At 43.9% G+C, this 15,897-nt stretch overlaps 1 protein-coding gene across 2 annotated transcripts in view; it reads left to right on the forward strand.

Moving 5' to 3' along the window:
* Positions 1–14,158, forward strand: part of LOC117212420 (lachesin-like) — an 81,288-nt gene extending 67,130 nt beyond the window's left edge. For both annotated transcript variants that reach the window (XM_033457248.1, XM_033457249.1), the window contains one exon: positions 8,583–14,158. In XM_033457248.1, the coding sequence (XP_033313139.1) occupies positions 8,583–8,692 (110 nt within the window). In that variant the 3' untranslated portion in view covers positions 8,693–14,158. The remainder of the gene's footprint in view (positions 1–8,582) is intronic.
* Positions 14,159–15,897: the final 1,739 nt, after the last annotated feature.

A 15,897-nucleotide genomic window follows, 5' to 3' on the forward strand; every position in this document is an offset into this window, starting at 1 on the left:
AGTGGCGATCAAGGGAAGCGACGTTTCTGGCCGATTTTACGGCTTCCGCTTTTTCGATGTGCCTCGCGAGCGTTTTCCGTGGCACCCGGGGCTTGCGCGCGCGCCAGTAGTCAGGGAAAGAGGAAGTGGCTTCTCGTCGCATCGCACGAAAGCCATGTTCTTATTGACTGGAAGCCTCCAGGTACGACGCGTATCAGCTTAGACGATTGGGTGTTATCGAATGGAAACAACAACGTTTCGTTTTCCGACAGAGTTTCCCGTGGCTCGTTCCCGGGATATTGCCGTCTTTGATCTCTATACCATCCGTTTATCGCGATTTAGAATAGCGTAGATCCTTTGCACGATAATCCTCCAATGATGTCTTGCGCAGCTTTGCTGGAACGCACAGTTACAAATCTGATTCGATAGAATGGAGTAACGTGGTATAGAATTTGGATCCATTTAACGATAGGGATTATTGTTATCGAATGTCTCGAAAGTTTACTCGAGACTTGGATATCTCCGCTTCTGTGAATGCTCGAAAAGGTGGAAATAAAAATTGTTACTTGATCGAAGAGATTGTAAGGATCGGTTTCGCCTCTTGACGATTGTACTTCAACGATAAACAAGGAATTACGATATACAAGTTATAATACAAAATACGAAGGTATGTACCAATTTAAACGTACGTTGAACGTGAATGGCGTGTTAATTAACTCGCGATTAGGTTTGTGTATCGAAGCAGACAGAGCGTGGTTCGATGGAAAATCGATGAAAATTTTAAGCCGAATAGGAAAGAGGATGTAAAGGTAATAAGATCGACTTGTATAGGGATGAAATACGCGATCGATTAAAGAAATGTTGAAAAGAAGATGGGGAAAATATCGTTGATGGAAAGAATTGTTGTAAAGCGTTAACGTCTACGAACTATCGGTCTTGCTGAAACTCGGTGCCGTGTTTATGCTGTCCAAACGGTGCATTAAGTCACGTGTACACGCGTGATAAATGAACCAGCGAACGGTAGAGCTATTAGTCTTCGTTGTCACGAATTATGGTGGACAAAATTTGTAGAAGTACATATGTACGTCGGTAGACGGCCACGAGTTGTCCCGAAATGAGATACAGAGTGTCGCCGAGCATTTCAAGCGCGCCCGTATTTCGTCAGAATGCTCGTCTAAAAACCCTCCTCGCTATCGAGTCGAATATTACCCTGGAAAAGTTCATTTTTTAACAGGGAAGGAGATAAAAAAGCAAAGGGCCATCCTTTTTCTTCTAAATTCGCGTAGACAGAAATAGATCCACGAGAATGGAGAAAAATGCGCGACTCGAATGAACTCCCGAGACCAAATCCACGTCGCAGATAATAAAATCTCGTTTCTCGGCGACGTAATTTGCGAGTCATATTTCCCGCGTACAGAACGATAGGGCTTCTGGTCCCCGGTTTCGCTCGAATTCCTTTCGTTTCCTACGAAAAAATAGCGCGTGAACTCGGCCTATAAATATAAAAGGGATACTCCGACATGGCAGAGGAAACGTGGTAAACGGGCCGTGTAAAGGGAAAAGAAAAAGGAGAGACAGGATCGAGCAACCATCGCTTCGTTCAGGTAATTTCCTTGCGAGGTATAAAAGGGTCAACGAAGGATGCCTTCTAGTCTCTCGAGCCTTCCTGGATCTGTTGCCCTTCACATACGTAATGTATACGTCGACGAAGACGAAGCAACCCCTATAGAAATTCCACGTTTAGCCCCGGACATATATACACAGTAGACCAGTGGAAAGGGGATGGGCTTGATAAATGAATTCGTGGGTGATACGCGTGGGTGAAAAACGTGGATTCTGATCTCGTTCTTTTCCGGCTGAGAGACTAAAGACACCTTGGGGCATGGCGAGAGCGGAAAGAAGAAACGACGATCGAAATACGTCTGGTTCCTAAGTGCACCATCGACCAACCGGAATCACGAATGTCTACATGCCGTAACAACGTCAGGCATTCGTGTTGTCGCGTGCTTCTTCCTGTCCACAACTGTTTAAGCCACTTTCGTGGCGAAGAGCAGAACGGTGTTCTTGCGCGAGGATAAATTATCCAGAGAGATATCCAGAATTATAACTCTAATGCTTCTTAAGTCTGTCGTGCGTTCGCCTGACTTACGAATAATAAATTTCGTCTGGTTGCAAGCTCGAGAACATAATTTTGAGAAATAGCTTTTTACCTGATGGAAGTACGTTTGTTAGCCTAGTTTTACGATCACGGAAAAAATACAGGTACTTTTGTCAAAACTAGTACCGACTATCGCGCAAGTGCGTATCGAAGTTCGATAGTTCTATCGTTAAGAACTCATTTTACTTAGTGGAGAGATTTTTCAACCGTGGAAAGATCGTGGTTCTAAATGATGGTAGTACATCGATTTGATCTACCGCTGATATCGTGTGGATATAAAAACGATTAATATCGCGTGACAAAAGACATCGTTGCTAATTCGATATTCCTCTTTGTCTGCCACTCGTCGAATCCACGACACGGTTTATCCTAAATCATCCCATAGTTGCGTAATCGGCAACCGAAGTTCCATATTCTTGCCGTTCGTGAGATGCATTTTCCTGCATCGCGACGAGTCACCGGAACATTCCGCTGACTCAGTCGTTGCCGATAGTCTGCGACCATTAAAACAACAGCACGTTAGAAGTAACTTTAGACGTCGCAAATTGCACGTGCCACAAGTGCCGAAGCACTTTGGAGAGATCCGCTCCCTGCGCCGCCTCCGTCCTGCTTTCTCGTTCTCATGCTCCTGCGCTTGTCTCTCTATCTATCCGGTGCCGATATATAACCGATAACTCGATAACCTTCTTATTCCCTTCGACCTCATTTCCCCCGCCCATCGATTTACAACGCTATAACTGGCCTCGTCTTGTCTCTTAAAGCTGACGGCACCGCGGCCATCTTCTAAGAGAAAGAAAAAGATAGAAGGGAAAACCTCGTCGAGGCTGCCTTTCCGTTAACGTCGCGTTTGATTTTCGCAAATTCACCGCGTTATGACGTCCGATATGCGTACTATACGCTATTTACGTTGCAACGAAATATAAATTGCAACTGGATGGTGAACGACGTACGTAGATTTCCGGTGGTACGTTAGATCGTAAATCAGTACGGCTTATGTCTCGATACGATCGCCGCTATAAGCTCATCGCGCAACCCCTCCCTTCCGACGTGCCGGAAGGAAAAAGAATCACCTCTCACCTCATTTTTCTACGCGAGATCGTCCGTGTACCGTGATACTTGACAACGCTTATCTAAATGTTCCGTTGGAAAAACGTCGGAAGAATCATTTTGTTTGATCGGAGATTATTCTATTCGAAGATTAATCGCGTAGATCTCATCGTTTAACTTCAGCAGCGATACGATGTTGAATTACGACTGAAATCGTAATCGATGCGAAAAAATGCAGTAGAATGCGCGCCGGTATACTGAGAGTAAAGAAATAAAATTCGTTCGTTCAGTGGTGTGTGGTTGTAAGTTTTCGTTAGGCGAAAGAAAAAAGGAAGGAAAAAGAGCGAGGGCAGGACGAAAAAGCGAACTGGTGTCGGCCGATAAAAATGTTTGCCACTGGCGTTACGTTAGGCGACCAAAGTTTCCCTTATCGTTGATTAAATTAGCGATAAGGAAGTTCGAGCGTCGTTTTAATGGATCGCAAAAACGGAACGCGAGATAGGAGCGGACGTTACGAAAATCGATGACTCGGCTAATCCACTTTTTACCCCCTCGTTTTGTACCGTTCCCTTTCAACGTTTCAAACATCCAACGAATTTCGTCGGTTACGATGGATTTTCGAGGAAAAGAGAAAAGAATGGATAAAAAAAAACGAGAGGAAATAGAATTCGAAAGTTTCAGTTTCACCTTCGATCGGTTTGACGTAGAAATATCGCGAAAGAAGAAGTTAACGCGGTATTAAGTGACGTTTAGAGACAATGGTCGTGAAAAAGAACTGACGTATCGACATAACGACAAACATTAACCGTTCGCGAAGGATTTCGATTGGCTTTGAATTGGCGAACTTTTAGCCGGAAAGGAAACAGAAGGGGAACAGAAATGGATCGAGGCCGATGATGATAAATCTACGCGGACGCCGGGGTGTCATCGAAAAATTTCACGGCTTCGCCAGCGCGACACCTGTCGATATCGAGACGTTACATTAAAATTCACCGGCATGCACCCGGATTAACCGAGATTCTTCGCGACGTAACTTCCAGTGGCTTCGAAAAAGCACCGCGAAATCGCATCAACCCACACGCGGCCAATTTGCTTTTTTCCATGAATAATTCCGCCATGAATCTTCGATCGTCGCCGTGCAACCGAATGAAGGGTAACGCGTATGAAATACCAATATTGAAACGTCCCTGCGTATCGTGCAAGAGAAATATTGAAATCTCTCTGGGGAGAAGTTTTAGCTTTTTCGACCGCCTTAGTGTAGAAACGTATCTATCACGCGAATGTCAAAAGTATCCGTTTTACAATGGGAAATGAATTTAACGAGGATGACGTTCCAGAAAAGAAATGGACTAAAAATTGTCGAAGTTGTAGAGCCAGGAGCAAAGTTGCTACTTGAATTAGAGTAGTTCGGGTATCTTCGAAAGTCTGGAAGAAGTATCTTCGAGAACTACGTAACACGGAATCGAACTGGATATTACACGAGTCAAAGAGAAAATGTCGTGGCTTCCACGAAGAGACAAATAAATCGTATAATCGATATTTGAAAAGTAATAATATCGTAGAAAGGGAATACAATTGAGCAATTAACGTCAAGTTAACTGAAATCAGAGGGTGGTAATAATCGTGGTAATAAACACGCCCGGTCTCATTGTTCGATCAGACACTCGTTCTTCGTATCGACGGCTGTCGATATCGTAGCTCGGCATTAAAATTCACGGTGGCGTTTTCCGATTTAGCGAGAATCTTCCAAGCGACGTCGTCTCTCTATCTCAGCTAGGTGCATCGAGTTTACGTCGTCGTCGTCGTCGTCATCGTCGATGATGGTGGTCTTGCCTGGTCGTCGGCAAGCTTGTTACTTTGCATTTGCGAACGACGCTGTCCGACATGCTCTATGAAAAATACATAATTCAGCCAGAAGCAAAGTGTCAATAATAATACCTATATCTGCGTTCCAGTCCAGTGACCGACGATATTTCAGAATGTGCCCCGGTCACGGACACGCGCCACGGGCCATTTTATTTCGCGATATAATGCTTGACTCCTCGTCCTTCTTACCGTCTGACATATTGGTCGCGATAGCGAGTAATCCGTTACGTCAGTCCGTATCCGCGATAAGAACGCCGCACGGTCCCCTCTTTCCTCTTCCTTCTTCCTCTTCATTCTCTCTCTTCTCTCCCTTTCTTCTTTTCTCTATCCTCTCCTTACTCCCTCTTTCCTTCTTCGTTTATTCGTCTCTTTATACCCTTCCACCCTCTCTCTATCCATTTCTCCGCCAACGTTTTCGCTCTTCTGCCTCCCTCCTACTTCGTTTTATTTTTCCACTCCGAACCCGGTGCCTTTCTCATTTCGCCTCTTTGTGCTTCTCGTTTCGTCTGTTTGTCCCGTTTCTTTGTTCCCTTCTCGCATCTGTCCCTCTTTCCACGCGTATGCCTCTCCCCTCCGTCCCTCTGCTTCTCTCTCGTTCACCTCTTTTTCAACAATCTACCCCGAGCCACGATGGAACGGCCAATATATTTGCAGACGCAAAACTTCCAGCTAGATTCGCGCCGGCGTAGCGAGAATACAGTGCGCCGCATGGAAAACGTGATGCAGATCAACGATAAATCAGACGGCGAGCGGCCATGTAAATAAAAATCTTACGAAAAAGAGGAGCCAGTAGAGAGGGAAGAATGAAGCTTTTTGTGCGAAAGGGTGCCACTGGCTGTCATTTCGGTCGGCATCCAATTTGAAATTTTTCATCGGCCGATAACCGATACGCGGCTCGATTTGTAATTTTGTCCGCGATCAAGAAGCCCCATACCGCGGTCCCCGAACATTCGACGAATCCAACGATTCGACGTTATTTACCCGATATATTCCCTCCCTCATCCTCCATATCCCTCTATTCGATCCTCGGAATCTCTGGATTATTTATAACTCTATTTGCTCCGTTCGAGCGAACCCGAGATAAATAGTCCAGACGCGATAAATTACGTTTCACAAGTTAGCCGGCGCTTAATTCGTCCCTACGGAGCCTTGCCTCCACTTGAGATTTTTAAGAAAAGCAACGCGAAGTCGAATATAGTCGAGGTTCGCCAAGAGACAGTTCAACTTTGTACTCCGTTGACAAATTGTTATTTCTGTTCTCGTCGACGAGAAACGAAAATGATGAAAAGCCGCCCGTACAAATTGATCCATAGATATTTCTGATCCGTCTTTCTTCGACAAATTACGTTCGCTTTCCGAAGGCTTCGCTGCAATAGCATTCGAAATTTGCTAGTCGATCGTATAAATATAAGAACTTCTGACGGTGCGGATAATTGAAATATTCGAAGCTCGACGCTATCGGACTACATATGAGAAGAGAAAAGGAAACACCGCGTGCAAAGTTTGCGCGACAAAAACGCACGTTTCCTCTTTCACCCCTTCGATTTAGTCGCACGGAACGATGAAGCGACTCGAACGCCTGATGCCGCATATAAACAGAAAGAAACGCGAGGGACTCGCTGTCAAGTTGACAGGTAATTCACAGCGCTGAAAGCAGCTTCTTCTGGCGGTAACTTTGATTTCGTGACCCTTCGACGAGACCGTCGCGAATTTGTGGAGGAACGAGTGGCAGGTCCGTGACAACCGGCTGAAGATCGACCCTCGTTTCTCTTTCTCCCTGTTCTGCTTTAAATTAAACCGTGTTGCTTCTACAGCATGAAGACACTGTAAGTTTTCTTAAAATTTCAATATCGTCGAGCATCGCGGGGGTGGGAATTCATATGGACGACGAATAATCGAGAACCGAGAGAATATTTATGCTAGAGTATTGGCAACTGAATGGAGAATGATTCGGAGAATGCAGGTTGAAGTTTCGTATATACTGTGATACGTGAATATTTTGATTATACCCGATAAGAACGTCTATTGTGCATACGAGATTTATAAAAGCGCATTGAATATGAGGAACAATAAGAAAAATTGGTAGCGAAAATTGAAATTGAGCGAAATAAGGTTCGAGAAAATGGAATCGTGTCGAATAAATTATTCTAGAATTAAATTATCGTTGTTCTTTTTCTATTGTATCGTTTCATTATAATTCCGCGTATTATTTTACTTTATGTTTATCGAGTAAAAAATTGCCTGCGATCCAACGTTGTACAAAGTGTTTTTCGATAAAAAAAGGTAACCTATATACTTTAGAAATATTCTAGGAATACGTCGAAAAAGAGGTTGTACAGAGGAAAAAGAGTTCGAATACGATAACAAGTGTTTTGTTCGTACAATCATCTGAAACGCGAACGAAAGCATAGCAGAAATTTTATTTAACACCGACATCTTCAACAGAAGAGAATTTAGGTGTAACATCCGTGATAGAAGAAACGTTCTCGTCGTTCTAGCGAGGAAGGCTGTATTTATTGGAAAACCAATGAGATCTTGGTCGTTGCACGAGCGAGCTTAGATCAGAGATAGCACGAAAGAAACACCCGTGGGATTTTAGACGAAAAAGTTCCACTCGAAACTCTTCGCTTTCTCCGTTGCTTAGACGAGTTTTCTGGGACAAGTTTTCGCCCGGCGATATCGTTCTCCGCGTATGCCGTCACATACGCGGCCAGTATTTCGAAAATCCGTTCCTCTACTTTAAATGTTAATTTAAATTCCGTACGACGCGACTTTCTGTCGATGACCGAAGGCTTTAGGAGAGTCGAAACATTCGTTCGAGCGTAAATACCGGCTCGTTTTATTCGTTGCAGAGATAAAACAGTACTCGAGTAATTTTGTCACAGCGACGAGAAATGTTTGAAATACTTTCCGATCGCCGGTTGTAATTCAGCCGCGACCGGGATTCTGCGGTAGCGCGAAATTTTAAACGGCAAATGCTCGAATAGAATTCCATTTTGACACCTAATTACCGCGATAATAAGCTTTGGAAATTAGGAACGTCTGCTGACCACACGAGCTACGGTGCATGATTAACGTGGCCAGATTTACGCGTAAGCCAATGACTAAACCGTAATCTACAGGGACTCGAGTCGTGTAACCGGAAAATTATAATTCCCTCGCTCCCGTTCCCTTATGGATGGATTTATCCCGTTTACATCGTCGCTAAACAACGATGAATTCTATTCCAAGTACGTCCTTATAGATTCATATTCGTAGCTCGCGTAGAATTTTCCAGGCTCTCTATTCCAATAGCGTAAGAAGAATCGAATTCCAAAGAAGTAATTCTCTTGGCTTCTCGTTCGAAACGAAATTCCCGTGGTCCTGTACGATCGTCTTGTATACGATGCATAACCGGAACGTGTAAGAGACACACACGAACAAACACGTGCACTCTACATCTTTTTATCGTGGAACAGAAGCACGGCACTCAGCCGGCTACGAGCGCATAAGGCGGCTACGAAGTAACGAGGAAAATGCATTTCTGTTTCAGGAAGCGCGTACATCATAAGATGGAGTGCCCCGCAACTGATGGTGGTAGCGGTGCAGTATATCCTCACGGGGCCCTATATGCCCCCGTACGTGCCCCAGACGGCGAATTAGGAGATGGACCACGAAAAACGTGGACCATGTTCGTCCAGGACGTTCTGTCGCGCCCTGTGTACGTGTGTCTGACCTTTGCATCTCGATCTACTCGCAGCGGAGAGCCGCGTTTCAAAATACGATGCATCTGCGAAATACGATATTAGCGTATCGAACGTAATCTATCAACGAGACGAAAACGAGAGTGGCCTTTTTATTTTTTCGTTAATGGCAATTTGATAGGTAGGATAGTAAAAGTAATAACGAAATAATTTTGCGCTAGGATATATCTAGAACAATTATTTGTTCTATGAAAGGAACGAAACGATATGTTGGATTAATATTTGCGATTAGATTGACGGTTGATGCGATACATTAGCGGAAACAGACGAAATTATTTGTCAGCCGGGTTGTATACCTTTAATTGGATTGTTAATCGCAATCGAATATTAATTAGGGTAATTGAATTATGTATCGGCAGCCGCTGGATTACGGGCTTAATTAGCATCAGATATTTATTGTGAGGTGAATTATCTTGGTAAATTATTTGTCGGAAGTAATGACGTATGAACAGGAAACGAGCCGTTTTCCAGCAGCAATATGACATTGCACCGCGAGCCTGTACTTAATCGATGCAATTAGAGAGAAATTTATATGGCGCTCGTCGATGTCTCTCGAATTTTTATTTTCACCTCTATACAGTGTTTTATGGTAATGATTTACAACCATACATGATGGCATGCAATTTTCATAATTCTATCATTCGAGAGGCATGTGAAACCGTGGTAGAGAATCGTAATGAAAATCGATAACACTTACGTTGTTTCGATGGTCCAGCGTAAGGCAAAGGATAACAGTCCCGGCTGATGTAAACTCTTCCTTCTTCTACAATTTGCAAGAAATGGAAAGTTAACTCGATCTTTGAAAATTTGAAATAAAGTTGCAAGTACCGAGCGGAGCACGGTATCGTGACGAGATAAGTCAAGGCTAAAATATGAGTAAAAAAAGAAAAAAGAACAAGACAAACGTTGGAGCTCTAGGAAAACCATCTCCAGGTCTTTTCATCGAAATACTCCGGGGTTAACACGTAGCGCGATAAATTCCGAAAACAATCAAACTCGCCGGAGCTCGACCGCCTTTCTCCCCAACGCTCAAAATGATAAATCTGTCCTATGAGAGTACATACTTGGCGCAGGTGAACAAAACAGACCGAACTCTGGATTCTCCTTGCGATGCGCGAGCGTTTTCCATGTTGCCTCGTTCGACGTTACACAGAGAACATACGATATCGCGTCAATTAAAACGGCATCGCCGTTCCAATTGGGGAAAAACGCGATGTTGTTCGATAAATCTCGCAGATTACGCGATCAACCGGAAAGGGAAAAAGGAAGAGGAGATGAAAAACTGGAAAGCGAAACACGGCGTGGCCGCGATCAGAAACAAGGTGTCCCTAAAGACAGGGGAGGTACGTGCGTAGGTTGCGTAGGAAAGTCGCTGAATGGAATCTGCGATGCCGGAGACTTTTCAAGCGCGACCAGGAAGTAGCATTCAAGTAGATAACCCTCGAGGGAGAGAAGGGGGAATTTGATTAATGCTTCGGCACGTGAAAAATGGCGCTCGTGTCCTCGCGAGCGAAATCACGAAGGTTGGCAGGAACGTAACGATGGTTTTCGTGATATTTTAAAAACGGTCGCCACCGGAGAATCCAATTATCGAAACGGTTCGTTGGATCGTTGCTCGACGGCGGAAACTTGGTTCTCGTTTCTCAAAAAATTTCACGAACCTCGGCAACTCGCTGATTTTCCTCCCGACTCGCTTCAACTTTCACAAATTTCATCTCATTTTCTCCCTTTTTTTATTTTCGTTCACTCTCATATTTTTCGCCCGTTTCGCAATTTTTCCTTTTTCCCTGATTTCCCGATTAATATCAGCGCAAATATTAACGCGTACCATCGCGTCGGTCGAAATTAATTTCTTCGTTGCGTTTTAATTCGCGGGACGCGTTGAAAATTCCTCGATGAATGGGGCATCCGGCGTTCGAATTTCGTGCTGTTTCATCGACAACGCTGGCCCGCGGATGGCGTTACTAATTTATCGAAATACATTAAAAATCCATGCCGCAATCGTGAATGATACACGAAGAGGAAATTGAAACGAAACAGGCTCGCTTCTAATTTTAACGCGACAAAAGTGTCGCTGAAGTGGCCGGTGAAACATTTCATGAAGCCAGCCGCGCGTTTTCCCTCGGCGCGCTCGTGCCTGACGCGCTCTCAAAGACCGAAATTACTATGATTTCCAAACGAACATATTAATTCTCGTGGCCCCTGTAATTAAGAAACTTTCCATTACCGATCGTGTAATCGGCACGTGACATGTAATTGGGTTTCACGATATCGTCTGTGAGAAGCTGCCAAATTGAAATACGCTAGCCGCTCGAATTAATTACCGAAAGAAGACACAAAGACATCAAACGACACGGAGAATTCAATTCCCGGGCGTGACTGGCGAACGAATCGTCTACCAACGTCGGTGTAGGCCCTGGTTAATCGAAAAACGTTGATTCGTAGGCTGTCAGAGACGGTCGTGAATTCGAAATTGAGCTAACATTTCATAATCCAGTCGGTAACGAAACGCAAATATTAATAACCGGTCAGGTGCTTTGCCAGTAATTTAATTTCACGGAGCCCAATAACGAAACATCGGCTACTCGACGATGAAAATTATAAAACGATTCATATCGCTAGTACGAAAAATTTGTTCACATCTCAAGGCTCCCTGGTCTTCTACGTTATCGCGCAACACGTTCCACAACGTATTCGTTTCCGTTGTCGTTTGTTGGTTTCCGGAAATCGTATAACGTCGTAAAAATTAAAGCCTAGTTTCGGCCGTGGATTCTATTTCACCGGTTTGCAACGACGAAACGTTTTCATTGGAAGGAAAACCAGGTTGAAAAGTCAGGGAACAGAGGCTACGCCATGGAATTAATAGCAATAGCAGTACTAGTAATAGTAGTAGTAGTAGTAGTAGTAGTAGTAGTAGTAACAGTAGTAGGCTGGTTGACGCATAATTCTGCTTCCGGACGAATCGGTAGAAACCATTTGTGTGTCTGGTCTGGATAACTCCGTTCGTCGGTCACGCAAGCGGCTCAGGGAAGCCAGTATGAAAAGTTTCGATCGCGCGAAAAGGGCTTCGATAAAGTATCATTCGGTCGGAAAGTCTTGCAACTGGAAAGTTGGCTCACTTCGAAATTGAAAAGTTCCCTTTTATCGGTGATACCGACGGTACGGTGGTATCTTTCGCCGAATACCGAGATCCTGGAATAAAGATTCTTCGAAAACATCGACATAAAAAAGAAGAAAAAACGAAAGATAGAGAGAGAGAAGAGGGAAAGAAGAGAACGAAGAAGCAGAGAAACGTGATTTCTTGTTTAATGTACGAGAACGAGAGATAAAGCGCGATGGAAACTCGTACGCGATGCTCGAGGAAATTTCCTTGGAAAACCGCGAGACGACTGATTCGAGCATCGAGAAACGTTCAACGGCTTGGTCTCTGTTTTCGGATTAGCATTTAAATGAAATGGCGAATTAGTGCGCCGTTTTAGATTTATCTTTCACGAGCGAGCGTCGTCAACGCGGCGCCACGCAAAGCTCCGACACAGTCGAACGATAGACTCGTTCGAATTCGGACCACGAACCAACCGAACAGCTACATTATACGATCCTCTCTACGGTTCTGCTGTAATTACCACCGCCGCCAACGATTTAATCAAGACATCTCTATTTACCTGTTCGTCGTAAAATATTCTAAAATATCTCCATTCAAATTTCCGATATTATACAAGATATTCGCCTGAATTTCCTTAAACTGAGACAATCGTGGATTTTCTACAAAGATATCGTCGCGGCTGATCGATTACACGGATCGGAACAACGAATTAGGCCAACAGCTTTTCGACGTTCGTCCGTGTCGAGGAGATTCCTGGCCAAAACGGGTAGACGATCGTCACGCAGGGGAAGAGAACAGGCATTCAGATTCGAACCACGAAACAGCGCGCACGGGCGAAATATCTCACGCCAATATAATTGTACGCGTTTCAGAGGTATCATTTCGTAATCTATGTAGTCCTGGTCGGATGGGGGATTATGTTAAGCGATGCGTGAGCGGCCACAGTCCACGGCAAGCCAGGCGTAACAGAGATACTGCTCGGTGACGTCGTTACACGCCACGGGTGTATTGCCGCGTCCGCGGCCCGTGCACGCGCCGATAGAATACACACCTCCCTATTTAGATGCGTGCACGGATAGGAGCCGTGTATCGTCTGGTGCACGCGCGACGTGAATTTTATTCACAGCTCTCTCTTTCTCTCTCTCTCTCTCTCCCTCTCTCCCTCTCTCTCTCTCTCTTTCTGCCAGCCGTTATTCTATTTCACGGCCGTTACACGAAATTAATACATCGATTGGCGGATGTTTCGTCGCACTGCTTCGCCGATATTAAACGGCAATAGAATTACTCTACGAGATGATTCTGGAAATCAAAGAGTAGAGCAATGGAACGATGACACACATAATGTGACACGCGACACAACGGAGTTGTAAAATTAGCGAGGAGTAAAATTGGTTCGTGTCATGGATGTCATAACGAGTGACAATAACAATCGACAATACACGGAGGGCACAGAAGCCAATCAACGCCAGTCTTTCATTAAGAATGATCTACGTCGTGCAAATACCTCTTATAATACAATATACGATCTTACATGGACCAGCAACATAAATCACTTACTGCCACACTTCTCTACTGCCACTTTAATTTCCAGCTGTATTATAATCTAAGAAGATCGATTTCTATTGAAGAATTGCTATTACAAAACGCGTTATTATTGCAAGATTACATAAAACGACGTAGAGTTCGTTAAGGCTGGTCGAAGTTAGCTCTAGTTTACGTAAGAACCAAGCCCTCGACGAGGCAAAGAATCCAGGTTATGTAAATTACCTCTTAAGTAGATGATAACCCAAACTTAACCCAGATTCGAGGCACGGTTAAGGCTCTCTATCCTCCGCTCGTATCTTATCCTCGGTATATTATTTTTTGCGAGTCGCGATTAGTTGTCGATTACCAAGAACCAACCGTTAAATTTCCCGTTATTCACCGCGACACGAACATCCGTTTCTCGTCGTGATCACGTCCGAAAACGTTCCCGTCCAACGTGCATTCCACGATGCAAAATAAACGAGAAACGCGTTCGCACGCGATCGCCGAGGCGCGCGTTTATCCTTCTGCATGCATGTCCGAAGGCGGACATCATGCTCGTTCACCGTGACACGCGGTCCGATTAATAAGCAGAAAATTGCAACAGTGCGAACAACAACGAAGCCGAGACTAATGGTCGTCCTCGTGGATCGTGCTTTTCTCTATGTTGAATTACAGAAAAGAGAGAAAGAGCGAGAGAGAGAGACAGACAGACAGACAGACAGACAGACAGACAGAGAGGGAGAGAACAGCTCGACGCTGTATATTTAACGTTCTCTGCTTTATATCGCGAGCTAGATTGAAATTTAACGATTTTATTTAACGAGAAAATTTTATATTGGACGATCATTGAAATTTTTTATCCAGTTCGATGAATTTCAAAATTACTTCCGCTCCAATGATTTTTTAATCCTTTCGTTTTAAATATATTTGTTATTTAACATTTTATACAAATTAAGCTCAATGACTATCATAAACCGCTGAATATGCTTCTTTCTGTCCGAGATTCAGGTCGAATAAGAAGTTCGTTCGGCCGCCGGATTATTGGTATTTTAAACGTGTTACGCGCATGGTCAAACGTCGTGTGTCGGACAGTGAAAAAAATTCATGGCTAATGTTCGCCTAATTGCGCTACGATAGAAGCTGGATCAATTTCATCGAGGTCGGTCAGTTTGGTTTCCGAGGAATCAATCGTATTTTCTAGTGCTAATATTAGAATATTTCATTTTTCAGGGAATTTACGACGAGTAATATTTTATATCGTCGCTTTCACGACACGGAACGTATTACTAATGCAATAACGCGCGGTACCGCGTAAATTTTATTCCGTTTCAAAGCGCAAATATCGCCGTTAATTCAATTTAAAATATATGTATTCGTCATGTTTTTTCGTTATATTAAATTCGTAATAGCGTTTCGCGAACAATCATTTTGAACTTGGCCGTCTGCCGGTTCTGTAGCTTCTCGAACCAAACGTTAATTTCAAATTAACGACGTAAAAGAGGAGAAACGATTCGGTGGATGGAACGATGGCACGAAGTGGTCGTTGCCGTCGAACTCGTTGAACAAACGTGAAAATTCGAAGCGGACTGAAAACTGACCGAGATCCGCACAATAATCAAAGGTTTACGTTTCCCTGGGAATTTATTGCCTTCCTTCGCGACCCACGCGAGAAAAAAGTTGAAAGTATTTAACTTTACGACGAGATATCACGCGCAAATTTCTTTTCATCGCGGTATTCTCAAAGACCGGAGAAACTTTTACGAACGATGGCCATGTTTAGTAAAGTCTCTGTTACCTTACAAAAATATCCTTTCGTCTATCTGCGATCAAAAAATGCCAAGGTAAAAAGCAATTGCGAGAGAGAAACGAAGGCAACTTTGGCGGAACGTAAACCGATCCGTAGCTTTTTATTGCGGCAGAAATCTGCTGGGTTAGATCGTTTTGTTCCTCTGTAGGGAAACAAGAGCGCAGAATTTCGTGGAAATTACCGGGCTTTGAAAAGCGAGTGGCGAAACAAAAGGATCGATTTAAATTACTTGGCCAGCGTAAGCGTATTTGCATGACAGTGATTTTCGTGGTTGTGTACGAATCAGCATAATAATACTTCTGAGAAATGTAACAGACCGGAATCGGACAAGCCGCTGTATATATAATATGAAATCAGAGGTTAGAGAGATGGAAGGATAGGCACGATACAGTTAAAATCGGATCCTATTATACATAATCTGTGTTACGGTCCGCGAACTCTTCTCGTCCGGTTTAACACGTGCCGCTCGTGGCAAAATTTACTGCCGCGAAAGTATTGTCTGCGAAACGTGTCCAATCTGTTGCTTCTTCCTTTGATTTCTTTCGTGACTCAGCTCCGATGAAATCGGTTAGCCGAATTTTATTTCACACCTGTGATCATTGGATTGGATTTCTATAGCGATTTCTCTATCGACACGGGAAAGGAAATTCATTTACGAACCACGTCT

The sequence above is a fragment of the Bombus bifarius genome, unplaced genomic scaffold (assembly GCF_011952205.1).
Source record: "Bombus bifarius isolate JDL3187 unplaced genomic scaffold, Bbif_JDL3187 scf7180000008296, whole genome shotgun sequence".
NCBI classification, from domain to species: Eukaryota; Metazoa; Arthropoda; class Insecta; order Hymenoptera; family Apidae; genus Bombus; species Bombus bifarius.